This window comes from Chlorocebus sabaeus, chromosome 25 (genome assembly GCF_047675955.1).
Source record: "Chlorocebus sabaeus isolate Y175 chromosome 25, mChlSab1.0.hap1, whole genome shotgun sequence".
NCBI lineage: Eukaryota > Metazoa > Chordata > Mammalia > Primates > Cercopithecidae > Chlorocebus > Chlorocebus sabaeus.
The window spans coordinates 73,479,556-73,493,719 of record NC_132928.1 but is presented as its reverse complement, the minus strand read 5'-3'; the positions used below and the strand labels follow the sequence as shown (position 1 = coordinate 73,493,719).

Here is a 14,164-nt window from a genome sequence, read left to right as displayed (position 1 = left end):
CGGCCGAGCGCGGTGGCTCATGCCTGTAATCCCAGCCTTTTGGGAGGCCGAGGCGGGCGGATCACCTTAGGTCAGGAGCTCGAGACCAGCCTGGCCAACATGGTGAAACTTCGTCTCTACTGAAAAAACACAGCTGGGCGCAGTGGCGGGCGCCTGTAATCCCAGCTACTCGGGAGGCTGAGGCAGGAGAATCGCTTGAACCCGGGAGGCGGAGGTTGCAGTGAGCTGAGATCGCGCCACTGGCACTCCAGCTTGGGTGACAGAGTGAGACTCCGTCTCAAAAACAAAAACAAAAACAAAAGCCGCCCCATAGCCCAGTCGCTCGTTCTCATCCTTCTCTCCCATCCTCACCCCAGTACCCTCACCGCCCCGTCCCCGCTTTCCGGCTGCCTCGGCGCGGGCCCGGAGGGCCAGGAGGGCTCCCACTCCGGGTAACGCCGCAAGACACGGGGCCGGCATTCTGCCTGGAAGGCGTGCTGCGGCCGCCCTTCCTCGGGTCCCCGAAGCCCACGTTCTTCCAGCTCGCCCGGCTCCCGTTTCGCTCCCAGCTCCAGTATGAACCCGGAGCACGTGCAGTGATTGACCCTGATTGGCCCGTCGTCATCGTGCTCCACAGCCTAGTCCCCCGCTCGCTGTCTGTCGCCCTGCGTTCCCAGAGCACAGAAACGGGCAAAGAGCCGGGAACCCACGGCACCAGAGCTAATCCCTGATGATTCACCGCTCCAGGCGCGGGCACTTGGGCTTCCTCGTCCCGCTCTTCGGGCCAAGGAGACGTCAGCAGGATCCCACCTCCCACAGCCGGCGAGCAAGCAAGCACCCAGAACAAAGGAGCTCTGCGTGATTTCACACAAGAGCCACTCGGATTTCCTTCAAATCTGAGGCAAAGCGCATTTCCCTTCTGGGCTCGGGGCAGCCTCTGAGCACCGGGTCTCCGGCACTACCTTCCCTGGGCCGTAGGGTGGCAGCAAAGGCCAAGGAGGATGCGCATGCTCTGTGTGGGGCCTCGCGCTTTGCCTCCACGGCTGCCGAGTGACGGAAGCGCGTGCTTAGGATTATGGGAAATGTGGTTTCTAAACCGCGGGCGCCCCCTGCCTGGGCCCAGAGCGGGACTTCAGCTCCCGGCCGGCCGGCGGGCGCGGGTGGGAACGCGGAAGGAGAGGGCGGGGCGAGTGGGAGAAAAGGTGGGCGGAGCCGGTGGGAAGGCCGGGAGGAGGGGGCGGGGCTTCGGCCGGCTAAGCCGCCGCCACCCGCGGTCCGAGGGACCAAAGGAGCGGGGCAGGTAGCAGCTGGGAGCCCCCCGGACGGCGCTGAGCGCGAGGGCGGACGTGCTCGGAGTGGTCGCGCGTCAGCTGCCGCCTCTCAGTCTCCGCACTTGCAGGTCCCCTCCCTCTCTGCCGGGACGCGGGAGAGCCCGGCTCGCGGCGGGGGCGGCCAATGCGAAACTGGCTGGTGCTGCTGTGCCCGTGTGTGCTCGGGGCCGCGCTGCACCTCTGGCTGCGGCTGCGCTCCCCGCCGCCCGCCCGCGCCTCCGGGGCCGGCCCTGCAGGTGAGGTTCGGGGAGCCGGGCGAGTTGGCGGCCGCGGGGTGGGTGGGAGGCCCGGCTCGGTGCCGCGGGGCTTCGCCGGGAATTGCTGGAGGCGGGGGAAGGGCCAAACGCGACGGTCCCCAGACGAAACAAACGGCTCTTTTCATCCTTGGAGCGTTAACATCGGGCAAACTTGAGGGAGCTTTTCTCTCTTCGTGTCCCCGCCACTTCTCACCTCCCCGTTTCCCTTAACGGCCGCAGAGCCGGCGCCCGCAGCTGCAAGTCCTTCGCCTGCCCCCGGGCCTGCTCGGTGGTGTCGGACGCCGCGGGTTCGCCCGGGAGCGGAACCTCGTGTGCCCTTCAGCCGCCAGCGCCTGCTGATTTGGGAGCTCGGGCTCTGAAGTTGTTTTCTTCCCCCCGCAAGTTGTTGGTCTTTCTCCGTCAAGACTGGGGTTTTAGTGCCACGGATAATGTGTGTGCGTGTTTTCAAAGGTGGCTGGGTTTTGCTTTTAAGGAATAACTTTGCTGTAAGAATATACAGTAGTTCGTATTCTTGGATTATGATGTAAGTTGGTTAAAAATCTAGACATAAATAGGGCATGGCCGAGAGTGGAGTTGTTCCTGTGAGTTTGGGTCGCATAACCTGGTAAAGCAGTTTACGTGGAAATATCGAATTCTTTAACGATCATGTCTATTTACTCTAAAACTTAATCGCTCTTAGGAATGAAACCTTTGTTCTTGTTTCGCGTCACAGCCTAATAGAATGCTTTACTCACGGTGCCCAGTGGATTATTTTGTTAGTGGGTTCCACCACCCTGAGCACTACGTTAGCTTTCCCTGTATCTTTAAGGGCTTGCCCTAGGACATGAAAGAAACCTGGAAAGCTCTTTTAAATATTGTATAAATACTTATTTTGTAACTATACTGGGACTTTGTTTTCCTTACTATCTCTCCCAAAAACAGCTGTTTTCTAATCCAAAGGTTCTTAAAATTAGAATTGAGTATTTGCAGTTCAGCACTCTATGCCTTATAAGTAGAAAGTATTCGGCAATCCTCAAAACAGTCTCAGTTATAAGAAATTATGTTGAGGTTATTTTGGTAACAAAGTCTTTTCTTATTAGATCACTAGCTCTTGGAAAAGAATTTGTGTGACCTGAATAGAATTGAACAGTATTTAAGTGGTTTAATGAAAGTACAGTGTTACTGTGCACTTAACCAGTTAATGGGCCAGGGTTTTGCTCAGTGTTTTTTAGGTTTTTGTAAAGTGAACTAAGAGGAGAGTGCCATATATAAAAAATGCTTTGTAACATCTGCTTGTGTGTCACAGCTTTCTCTCTTTTGTTATATGAGTGAGCCCTGCTGGAATCTCCTTGCAGAGCGTCATTAAGTCTGTGTATGACCTTAATGGTTGTTTAGGGTTCAGTAAAACAAACAAAAACGGAAATCTTAGTAGACTTCAAACTGAAATCTTGGTAGACTTGCTAGGCAGTTTCTTAATTTGAGACAAGTTTTTCCTACTCCCTTACTGCACATGACGGATGATTCCTTTATCTACCATCCAGTTAGACCAGGCTAGATTAAGGAAATGAAGAAATAGAACATAGAAAGGGACAGGGTAATAATGTAGGTAAGAAGATCAACACTGGTTATGTTCATTAACTTTGGCTTTGAATGAGTACTGTGTATCTGATCAGATAATAAATAGGATTTTTTTTTTTTTTTTTTTTTTTTGAGACGGAGTCTTGGTCTGTCGCCCGCGCTGGAGTGCAGTGGCCGGATCTCAGCTCACTGCAAACTCCGCCTCCCGGGTTTATGCCATTCTCCTGCCTCAGCCTCCCAAGTAGCTGGGACTACAGGCGCCCGCCACCTCGCCCGGCTAGTTTTTTGTATTTTTTAGTAGAGACGGGGTTTCACTGTGTTAGCCAGGATGGTCTCGATCTCCTGACCTCGTGATCCGCCCGTCTCGGCCTCCCAAAGTGCTGGGATTACAGGCTTGAGCCACCACGCCCGGCCAGGATTTTTTTTTTAAGTTCCGGGATACCTGTGCAGGACGTGCAAGTTTGTTACATAGGTAAACGTGCGCCATGGTGGTTTGCTGCACCTGTCAACCCATCGATATTTTAATAATCTAAATTAAACTTGACTGGCGGGGCGCCGTGTCTCACGCCTGTAATCCCAACACTTTGGGAGGCCGTGGTGGGTGGATCACCTGAGGTCAGGAGTTCAAGACCAGCCTGGCCAACATGGCGAAACCCTGTATCTACTGAAAATACAAAAATTTGCCGGGCATAGTAGTGCATGCCTGTAATCCCAGCTACTCAGGAGGTTGAGGCAGGAGAATCACTTGAACCTGGGAGGTGGAGGTTGCAGTGAGCCAAGATTGCACCATTGCACTCCAGCCTCAGTGACAAGAGCGAAACTCCATCTCAAAAAAATTAATTAATTAATTATTTAATTAAACACGACTGACTTCTACCTTTCCTTTTTTCCTTTTGGTGCTTTCAAAACTAAAAGCAGTGGAAGCATCTTAAATGCTAAAATTTCCCATAATTCCTTTACTGTCACATGGTCACCTTTACAGTGACCATTGTGCTGTCACCATGTTGAAACTAAAATAGTTGGGTGTTTTTACAATTTAACGCTTTTACTTTAAGCCTAACAGGAGAAAAAAAAAAACACAAGATTTTGCTAAGTATTCTTTTCTTGAATTAACATTTTTTTTTTTTTTGAGATGGAGTCTTGCTCTGTTGCACAGGCTGGAGTGCAGTGGCGCGATCTCGGCTCACTGCAAGCTCGGCCTCCCGGGTTCACGCCATTCTCCTGCCTCAGCCTCCAGAGTAGCTGGGACTATAGGCGCCCACCACCACGCCCGGCTAATTTTTTGTATTTTTAGTAGAGACGGGGTTTCACCGTGTTAGCCAGGATGGTCTCGATCTCCTGACTTCGTAATCCACCCGCCTCAGCCTCCCAAAGTGCTGGGATTACAGGCGTGAGCCACTGCGCCCGGCCGAATTAACATTTTTAAATGTATTTTTTTTCCTCTTCTACTACTTTGTCTTCAGTCTCATTAAGTCATGGCAGTTTTGTTTTGTTTTTTGTTTTTTTTTCTGGAAAGATATACCTTCCCTGAATATTAAAAAAAAAGGCTCTCTGGCTGGCAGTTAATTCAGCAAATATTTGAGAGCCTGTTCTGTGCCAGCTCCTATTGTAGGTGTGGAATTACAGCAATAATCAAGCTAAACTTCCTGCCCTCATATAGTTTACAATTTAGAAGGGAAGACAGAGCATCAGGATATAATTATAAATATCACAGCGGCAGTGATAAGTATAGTGAAAAAAGATAAAGCAGTGTTAAGGGATTAAAGAGATGGTTTTAAATAGGTCAGGAAAGTCCATTTCATTCTGAAGAGGTAACAGTTGAGCAGGGACCAGAATGAAGTGAGTGAGTCACGTTAGTTCCAGAATCAGCAACTTTTTAAATGTGATAGCTTCCCTTAAACCAGTCAGGGAAAGCAAACTGGTAAAGAGGAAGTGAAATCCAGTACACCTAAGGGTGACAGAGGAAAATGCAGGTGGAGATAACCATCGGACCCAGAAATCTAAACATAGGATATCTTGATTACAAAATACTCGTTTTGGGTAATGCCTTAAGTAGGAATTATTTAACAGTTAATTTAGAAAAATGATGTGACAAAAGAAGACTTCTCTTTCTCTTTGGGAAAGAAAGAAACCAAGACAAAGGAGCATATTCACTCAACAAGTACTTGAGTGTTAGGTTCTGTGCTGGATGCCGAGTCCCTGCTGCCAAGGTGCTCACAGTATCTGATGGAAACAGATGTAGGGCAAGTAGAAAGTCAAAAAGCAAATTGAGCTTGCTTTGTAATTTTGCCTGGGGTGAGTTTTTCCAAAATTATCCCTATATGCTAATCATGTCTCTGTGCTTCAGTTTCCTAATTTATAAAATGATGATCTCATAGACTTATTGTGTAGATTCAGTTAATGAAACACCCAGAACAGTGCCTGTTTCATAGTAAACACTCTGTGAGTTTTAGAGAGGAGTGGTAGTCTGGTGGCAGCTGATGCCTGTGCTAGTGTGTTTTGGGAGGTGTCTTTGGTAGTGCGTATGAAGATTGTCCTTATCATTAGAGCTATGATAGGCTTGCATGTTTTCTTCATTTTCAAGATTTGTGTCTATTTGTGACTGATCTCTTCCAAGAGCATGCATATGAGAGTGGAATTTTGCTCTGATTTTTAAGACTCTTAGGCTTATTTTGAGCAATCAATTTTGATGTCAAGCTTCTTTAGACTTTTTTTTTTTTTTTTTTTTGTGGATACACAGTTTCACTCTGGAGTACAGTGGCACTCCATCTTGGCTAACTGCAACCTCTGCTTCCAGGTTCAAGCCATTTTCCTGCCTTAGCCTCCCGAGTAGCAGGGATTACACGTGTGCGCCACCACGCCCAGCTAATTTTTGTATTATTAGTAGAGACTGCATTTTGCCATGTTGGCCAGGCTGGTCTCGAACTCCCGACCTAAAGTGATTTATTCACCTCAGCCTCCCAAAGTGCTAGGATTACAGGCATGAGCCACTGCGCCAGGCCCTCGTTAGACTTTAACATACCTTTGGGTGTCCACTCAGTGCAGAGTCGAGCAGGTTGCTAGACTCTTAGGATATATTACATATTAAAGAAAAGAAATAGTTCTTACTGTAGGGTCTCAGAAGAAAACAATACCCCAAAATAAGGCCTCAGAAGCAGCTGTCTCTGACCTGCTGCTGCTGTCCTCTCTCTGGCCTTGCATTCTCACCTGAGGCTAACTGTAGAAACTAAAATCCCTCTTCCCCAAAGCCATAAAACCTAAACATATTACTCTTAACTACCCCCCACCACCTTTCTATGTAAAAATTACCTAACCTACCTTCTTTGATTACAGGTCATAAGAACCTCGTATCAGAGAGGGTCCTATCCCATACCCAGTAGGAAAGTGTATACTCTGAGAGGACAAGAAGAATCTAGACAGGCCTTGCTGGGTTTTCCAACTCCGTCTGTTAACATTAGATCCTAACCTTTCTGTCCAATCTTACTTCCACATAGCTATCCATACTTGGTTAAACCTAAGCATAGAAATGGGCAGTTTCTCCTGTGTCTTTACTGATCAAATAAATTTATATGCCTTTCTCCTATCAATCTTTTATCAGTGATTTTCACCGAACCTTCAGAGGGACAACTTTCCCTTGGCCCTTACGTTACTCTCAGGGAGCTTTCTTTGGATTGTGATTTATTCCTGACGTTATGAAGATTTTGTTTACTGCTGTGTCTGTGCCATCTAGAACAATGAGCATAGGAGATGCTCTATCATTTGAGGGAATACATCAGGAGAATAAAACTGGCGCAGCTTGATATCTTTTCACAAATTGAACACACCCAACTAATCACCACCCAAAGTTAAAAAAAGAAAACTATCAATGCTTCAGAAGTTCCCTTCATGCTCTGTTCTGTCGCTACCAGGGATAGTAACCAGTGGCAGAAATTTGGCTACGTTTGTACTTTATATAAAGGGAACCATCTAGTATCTACATAGTTCCTATAGCGTGTTTATCTTAATATGATATATTAATAGAATAATGTTTAATGATACGATTAACATGTAATTTTCATGGCTGCATAGTATTCTGTCATATAGCTACACCATAATTTATTTAATGAGTCCCTTATTTATGCATTTATGTAGCTTGCGGTTTTTCACTATTAATAGGTGACACTATGATTAATAAAGATCTTTGAGTATATCACTGATTATTTCTTTAGGATGAGTTCTTAGAATTGCTGGACAAAATTATACCATTCTAAATTATTTGACACATTGCCAAATTGCCCTGCAGACGGCTGTACCAAATTACATTCCTTCCAGCAATGAAAGAGTAGCCACTTTTTTTTTTTTTAGAAGGAGTCTCGCTCTGTCACCCAGACTGGAGTGCAGTGGCACAATCTCGGCTCACTGTAACCTCCGCCTCCCAGATTCAAGCAATTCTCCTGCCTCAGACTCCCAGGTAGCTGTGATTACAGGCATGCACCACCACGCCCAGCTAATTTTTTTTTGTATTTTTAATAAGGACGGGGTTGCACCATATTGGCCAGGCTGGTCTCGAACTTCTGACCTTGTGATCTGCCCTCCTTGGCCTCCCAACGTTGAAGCTGGGATTACAGACATGAGACACCATGCCTGGTGGAGAGTAGCCACTTTCTTGAAATCACTAACAACATTTCCTTGAAGTACCCAGCATTTAGTTACTATCATTTAAGAAGACGTTTGTCAGTTTGAATGCAGGAGAAAACTGGTGTCTCATTGCTCTAATTCAAACGTGATTCTTATTGAAGTTGAACATGTTTTCATAGGTTTGCTATTTGCCTTTTTTCTTTTCTGAATTATCTTTATGTCCTTTTGTATCATGTTTACTTCTTAGCACTTTTTTTCCCCCTCTGTTTCTAGACACCAGAATCAACTAGGTACCCTGGTACCCTGTTCTTGTAACATAAAACAAAAGGTGATAAGAGTTTAGAGCCAGATTGGTAAGGGGAGCTAGAAATTTGAGCAACATTCTTACACAGGTATTTTATTATGCAGCTACTTTGGGTTTTGTACTGTGTAACACGGTACTCAGGAGTCTGTTGGACTAATTTACTTTAATGGTATGTGGTTTAAAAAACCTATTTTTCTGAAATTTGACTTCAGTATATCTGGAAGTAGTTCTCTAAAAGACCACAATGTGCTGTGTTACTTGCCCTCTGCAAGGAAAAGAGAAATGCATGTAAAGTAAAGCAGTTGAACAGAAGCAGCTTAGACATGGGTTAGAAGCAGGGGGCATTGAGAGTGGCAGAGAGGTGGAATAAGATCAAAAAGTAGTTTACATCCATAATCCATGGGATTTTCACATGCCACATGGTTATCTTTGTATTTCTTTATTATTTTTAGAAAAATCTTGTTTAACAATTATATGGAGAATTCAGGTAAAAACCAGTTAGGATGCCCTCGTATTAGTCTAGGTGAAAAAACAGACTGAACTAAGCAGCAGCTAGAATTAATGACAAGAAACGGATAGATTTGAGAAATTTTCATGAAGATTTTGAGATATCAAGAAAAGATTAAATTATTCTCTGTGTAATCTATTTCTAAAAAATTTGCTTTGATTAGCCATCAAAAATAAGGTAGTAAATTTTTGGCATTAAAAGTGATGTTTCAAATATTTTGAAAGTTTGCTTTTGTGCAGCATCCTTATTTTCTGATGATGTCAGATAAAAGAGGCATTTAGATTAAATGTGGTTTTTGCCCTACAGCTTTTAATCTTTTGAGATGAGACTTTGAAACAAATGAAATAGAATATCTAAAACATTTTTTTGTGTCAATTTTCTCTAAATAAGAAGTGGAAGTGCAGGGATTTAAATAACTTCATACTTACGTAATACAAAATGTTGGCTGTAGAATCAATGTCGGAACCTTTGCCTCCTTCCTGACAGTAGAATGTACATAATATTTCTGTGTGAAAAAGGTGGGGAGGCATATTGTCAATTTTATGTAGTCATTTAAATTAGTCTCCGAATTCAGACACTCATTTAGAGTGAGTTCCAGCACTAGGTACAACTTTCATCATATAATTATGTATCTGAGAAAAAATGTTCTGAGCCATGAGTTCAAAAAAATTGATGTGTTACCCAGCGTGTTCAGTGATCCGCTTGTTGCTAATTCACCAGTTGAACTGGTATTGTGCATTAAAAGATCAGAATTTAGACTCAGATAAGCTATATTAAGCTGTATAGCTATAGACTAGAACAGTGATAAAGAATGGAGTTAAATTGCCTGGGATTAAATCTTAGCCCAGCCATTTCCAAGCTGTTTGACTTAAGTTACAGAATTCTCTGTGTGTTTCATTTTTCAGCAAGTACCAGGCCAGGCATGGTGGCTCACCCCTGTGATCCCAGCACTTTGGGAGGCCGAGGTGGTGGATCACAAGGTCAGGAGTTCAAGACCAACCTGGCCAAGATGGTGAAACCCCATCTCTACTAAAACTACAAAAATTAGCTAGGCATGGTGGCAGGCACCTTTAATCCCAGCTACTCGGGAGCCTGAGGCAGGAGAATCACTTGAACCTGGGCGACAGAGGTCGCAGTGAGCCGAGATCGCGCTACTGCACTCCAGACTGGGCCACAGAGTGGGACTCCGTCTCAAAAAAAGAACAAGTACCTACCTCAATGGGTTGTGAACGTTAAGTGATACTCTATATGTAGTGCTTTTCACAGATTAGATATTCAATAAATATGGCCTATTAATAAGCTTAATCCATGAAAATTTGAGTTTATTTAAAAATAAATTTTGTCTTTATAAAAGAATTCATGGCCAGGCGCGGTGGCTCAAGCCTGTAATCCCAGCACTTTGGGAGGCAGAGACGGGTGGATCACGAGGTCAGGAGATCGAGACCATCCTGGCTAACACGGTGAAACCCCGTCTCTACTAAATATTACAAAAAAACTAGCCGGACGAGGTGGCGGGTGCCTGTAGTCCCAGCTACTCGGGAGGCTGAGGCAGGAGAATGGCGTGAACCCGGGAGGCGGAGCTTGCAGTGAGCCGAGATCTGGCCACTGCACTCCAGCCTGGGCGACAGAGCAAGACTCCGTCTCAAAAAAAAAAAAAAAAAAAAAAAGAATTCATTTTGGTACATGACTCATTGTAGGGTGAAATAATAAATACCTATATTCCATTTGAAATGGAACTTTTTTTTTTTTTTGAGGTGGAGTCTCACTCTTGTTGCCCAGGCTGGAGTGCAATGGTGTGATCTTGGCTCACTGCAACCTCCACCTCCCAGGTTCAAGAGATTCTCCTGCCTCAGCCTCCCCAGTAGCTGGGAAAACAGGCAAGTGCCACCACACCCAGCTAATTTTGTATTTTTAGTAGAGACAAGGTTTCTCCATGTTGGTCAGGCTGGTTTCAAACTTCCGACCTCAGGTGATCCGCCCACCTCGGCCTCCCAAAGTGCTGGGATTACAGGCGTGAGCACTGTGCCTGCCCTAGAATGGAACATTTTAAGAAATATATCTATTGTGGAAAATAAGGTATCTACACAAAAATTTCTGTATTAGATCCTTAAAATTATCCTAGTAGAAAGATGTGTTTTTATTATTTTAATTGGGCCTTTGAAAAAAATATCAGCGTGGTTTTGTTGTCTTTTAGACTGAATACCTAGATCCCATGGTATATAAAAACATTGCATTTAATGTAGTAAAGAGTCTGGGCTTCAGTAATTTATTTTTGGAAACTTTTTGGATCAGTTCCCACCACTGGAGAAAGAGATGAAATGGATACCTCATCAGAGCTATATATAGTCTTGTAGCTCTCAAGCCTTAAAACTGGTGATGAAAAACAAGGACAAAGTATATCTTTCTCTTCTGTCTTCTAAGGATAAGTTTTAGATGGAAATGTAACCCTGCCCATTAGACCTTATGACAATAAAAAATGAGCCGTTCAGAATGACTTGTTACTTTATTTTTATTTTTTTTTTTACTAAAAATGTTGCTTTCCTGTCATTCTTTAGAATATTTAGTAGGTGGTAAAAGGTTTACTGGCTGTAGAATTCATTGATATAAATAAGGGTTGCATTACTTTCCAGTATGGAAGTCCTTCAACTTCATCCGCCAAACTTAATACCTAACATTAATGTAGGACTTCACTTTTCAAAGCACATTTTTTTTTAGTTGCCATTGAATGCCTCCTATATGCCTGATACTAAACCAAGAGCTTTATACATGTTATCTCATTTAATTTTTACAACAGCTGTATGAGAAGTATTATTATACCCATTTTGTAGTTGAGGAAACAAGCTTAAGAAGCTAAATAACTTATAGCTAATATATGATTGAGCCTGGATTCTAACTGTGGCCTAATTGACTCTTAATGCCTACTATTTTTTTATGCTACATTGCCTTTTGAAACAGATTCTTACCACAAACATCTTGTTTGTTTTGAAGAATTAATATACTTCTGTGAGCATGAATACATACATATATATGTGAAAGACAAAAAGGACTGTACACCAAAATGTTATTAGTGGTTGTCTCTGGATACTGGGTTTATATGGGATTTAAAAATTCTTTTCTTTGTATTTATCTGAATTTCCTACAAACATATACTTACTTTGTAATAAACTTATGATACATATTGAACTTCATAGTAATTGATACATGACTTATTTCTAATGTATTGTTCTTATTTCTAGATCAGTTGGCCTTATTTCCTCAGTGGAAATCTACTCACTATGATGTGGTAGTTGGCGTGTTGTCAGCTCGCAATAACCATGAACTTCGAAACGTGATAAGAAGCACCTGGATGAGGCATTTGCTACAGCATCCCACATTAAGTCAACGGTAGGTTTTCTGAGTTGTTGCCTTGCCTGGTTTATTGAAATAAGAGTTCTGAAAAACCTAGCCAGGCATGGTGGTGTGTGCCTGTAGTCCCAGCTACCTGGGAGGCTGAGGTGGAAGGATTGCTGGAGCCTGGAAAATTGAGGCTGCAGTGAGCTGTGATTGCACCGCTGCATTCCAGCCTGCGTGATGAGAATGAGTCCCCACCTAATTAAAAAAAAAAAAAAAAAGTTCTGAGAAACCTTATTTTGAATAGAAATGTTCATTCAGATATGTGGCCTCTTCTTGGGAGAAATGGCTGTTTCATTTGCTTTTCTTCCATATAGCTTGGGCCAAAAAGTAAATTTAACCAACATTTTAAGCCAAATGATAGTTGGAAGAGAGTATATTCACTGGTTAGCATATGTAGTGTTTAGATACCCAGTGTGATTTGTTTGTTTTTTGCCTTGATTTAGAATAGCAATTCTTAAAAGGTTCCATTTTAGAGCAGTTTTCTCCTTAGACACGTGCATGTCTAAATATACTTTTCCTAACTTCACAGAGATAAATTTAATTTTTTTCAGTTTTGTAGTATTTTTTAGTTGTGTAATCTGCAGTGTGTGTAATATGCCGTGCTCTTTTTCCTGACTACCCTTCCAAAACTGACCTTTGGTAATCCCTTTCATGCTGACGTTAGATAGCTCTCAGCTATTAGTTAGGCGCCCAAAACTTTAGTCTGTTCTCAATGAGATCAGCCTCTGAAGATTGTGTGGTGAGGGACTAGGAGAAGAAATGCATAGAAAGTTAACTTCTATTTATGTGAAGACTCAGGTGATAAGCAGAGAATGCCCTTTCAGGATAGAATAGCACTGGCACATTTGTGAGTAAGTAGCTATACAAGCAAATTGCAGTTGTGAATTTTTTTTTTTTTTTTTTTTGAGACGGAGTTTCGCTCTGTTGCTCAGGCTGAAGTACAGTGGCCCGATCTCACCTCACTGCAACCTCCACTTCCTTGGGTTCAAGCGATTCTCCTGCCTCAGCCTCCCAAGTAGCTGGGATTACAGGCACCTGCCACCATGCCTGGCTAATTTTTGTATTTTTAGTAGAGACGGGGTTTCACCATGTTGGCCAGGTTGGTCTTGAACTCCTGACCTCAAGTGATCTGCTTGCCTCGGCCTCCCAAAGTGCTGGAATTACAAGCGTGAGCCACCGAACCCAGCCTAATTGTGAATTTTCTTGTCACTAGTAGTGCTTTCTCATAGTAGCTTTCATTCCTTTTGAAGACAGGTTTCTTTAGTTCATGGTTGCAGTGATAATAGAGCCTATTACACAGCAAATGAAAGACCTCAGAATCATCACTACTATCAGAACCACCTCCAAAAGCTGTACTTCCTATAGTATTTCCCTGTCAGAAAATAGTGACTCCTCTGTACTTCCTATAGTATTTCCCTGTCAGAAAATAGTGACTCCTCCACCAGTTGCTCAGACCAAAACCCTTGGTGTTATCCTGATTTTTCCTTTCACCTGCCACATCCAATCCATCAGCATACCTTCCTAATGCTGCTTAGACCAGACCCAGAATCTGACTTCTCACCACCTTTACCACTACCGTCTGATCTAGGCTGCCATTACTTCTCACCTGGATTATTGCAGAAGCCCCCTTCTCTGAACTTACTGCTTCTACCTTTGACCCCCTACCATTTTCTTTTCCATACAGCAGCCAGAGTGATCCTTTTGAAATTAGTCAAATTATGTCAATTCTCTATTCATACCCCTCCATTGACCTCCTTTCTTGCTCAGAGTGAAACCCCAAGTCCTTGTTGTGGTCTTTGACCTTATCTACATACACCGGCGGCCTTACTGTACTTTCATACACTAAAAGTGCTCCTGCCTCAGGGCCTTTGCATTTGCTATGTCCTCTCTCACTAATGTGCTCAGGACTCGCTTCCTTCAGGTGTCTGCTTAGATGTCACTCTAGCAGACAGCCCCATATTAAATAGCAGCCCATCCCTATCTTGTTTCTGTCTTCCCTTAGTTGGCCTTAATTTTTTTTGGTAACACTTATCACCAACTGGCATCTGTATTGTATTTAGTTGTAAAATTGTTTGTCTTCCTCCACTTGAATGTAGGTTTCATGAGCACTGGGGGTTCAGGTTTTTTCATTGGTGTTTTCGCAATACCTAAAACCTAGCTTGGTGCAGACTAAGTCACTCAACAACTATTGAAGGAATGACTCAGAACCAAATGTAAT

The 14,164-nt window shown here is 43.7% G+C and overlaps 1 protein-coding gene across 4 annotated transcripts in view; it reads left to right on the top strand.

Annotated features, from left to right (window-relative positions):
* Window positions 1-1,234: 1,234 nt before the first annotated feature.
* B3GALNT2 (beta-1,3-N-acetylgalactosaminyltransferase 2) overlaps window positions 1,235-14,164 on the top strand; it is a 66,696-nt gene continuing 53,766 nt past the window's right edge. For 3 of the 4 annotated variants that reach the window (XM_073011854.1, XM_073011853.1, XM_007989851.3), the window contains exons 1-3: window positions 1,289-1,546; window positions 10,308-10,430; window positions 11,790-11,937. In XM_073011854.1, coding sequence (XP_072867955.1) covers window positions 1,435-1,546; window positions 10,308-10,430; window positions 11,790-11,937 — 383 coding nt within the window. In that variant the 5' untranslated portion in view covers window positions 1,289-1,434. Of the gene's footprint in view, window positions 1,547-10,307; window positions 10,431-11,789; window positions 11,938-14,164 lie in introns of all 4 variants that reach the window. The other variant, XM_007989850.3, reaches the window with a different exon arrangement.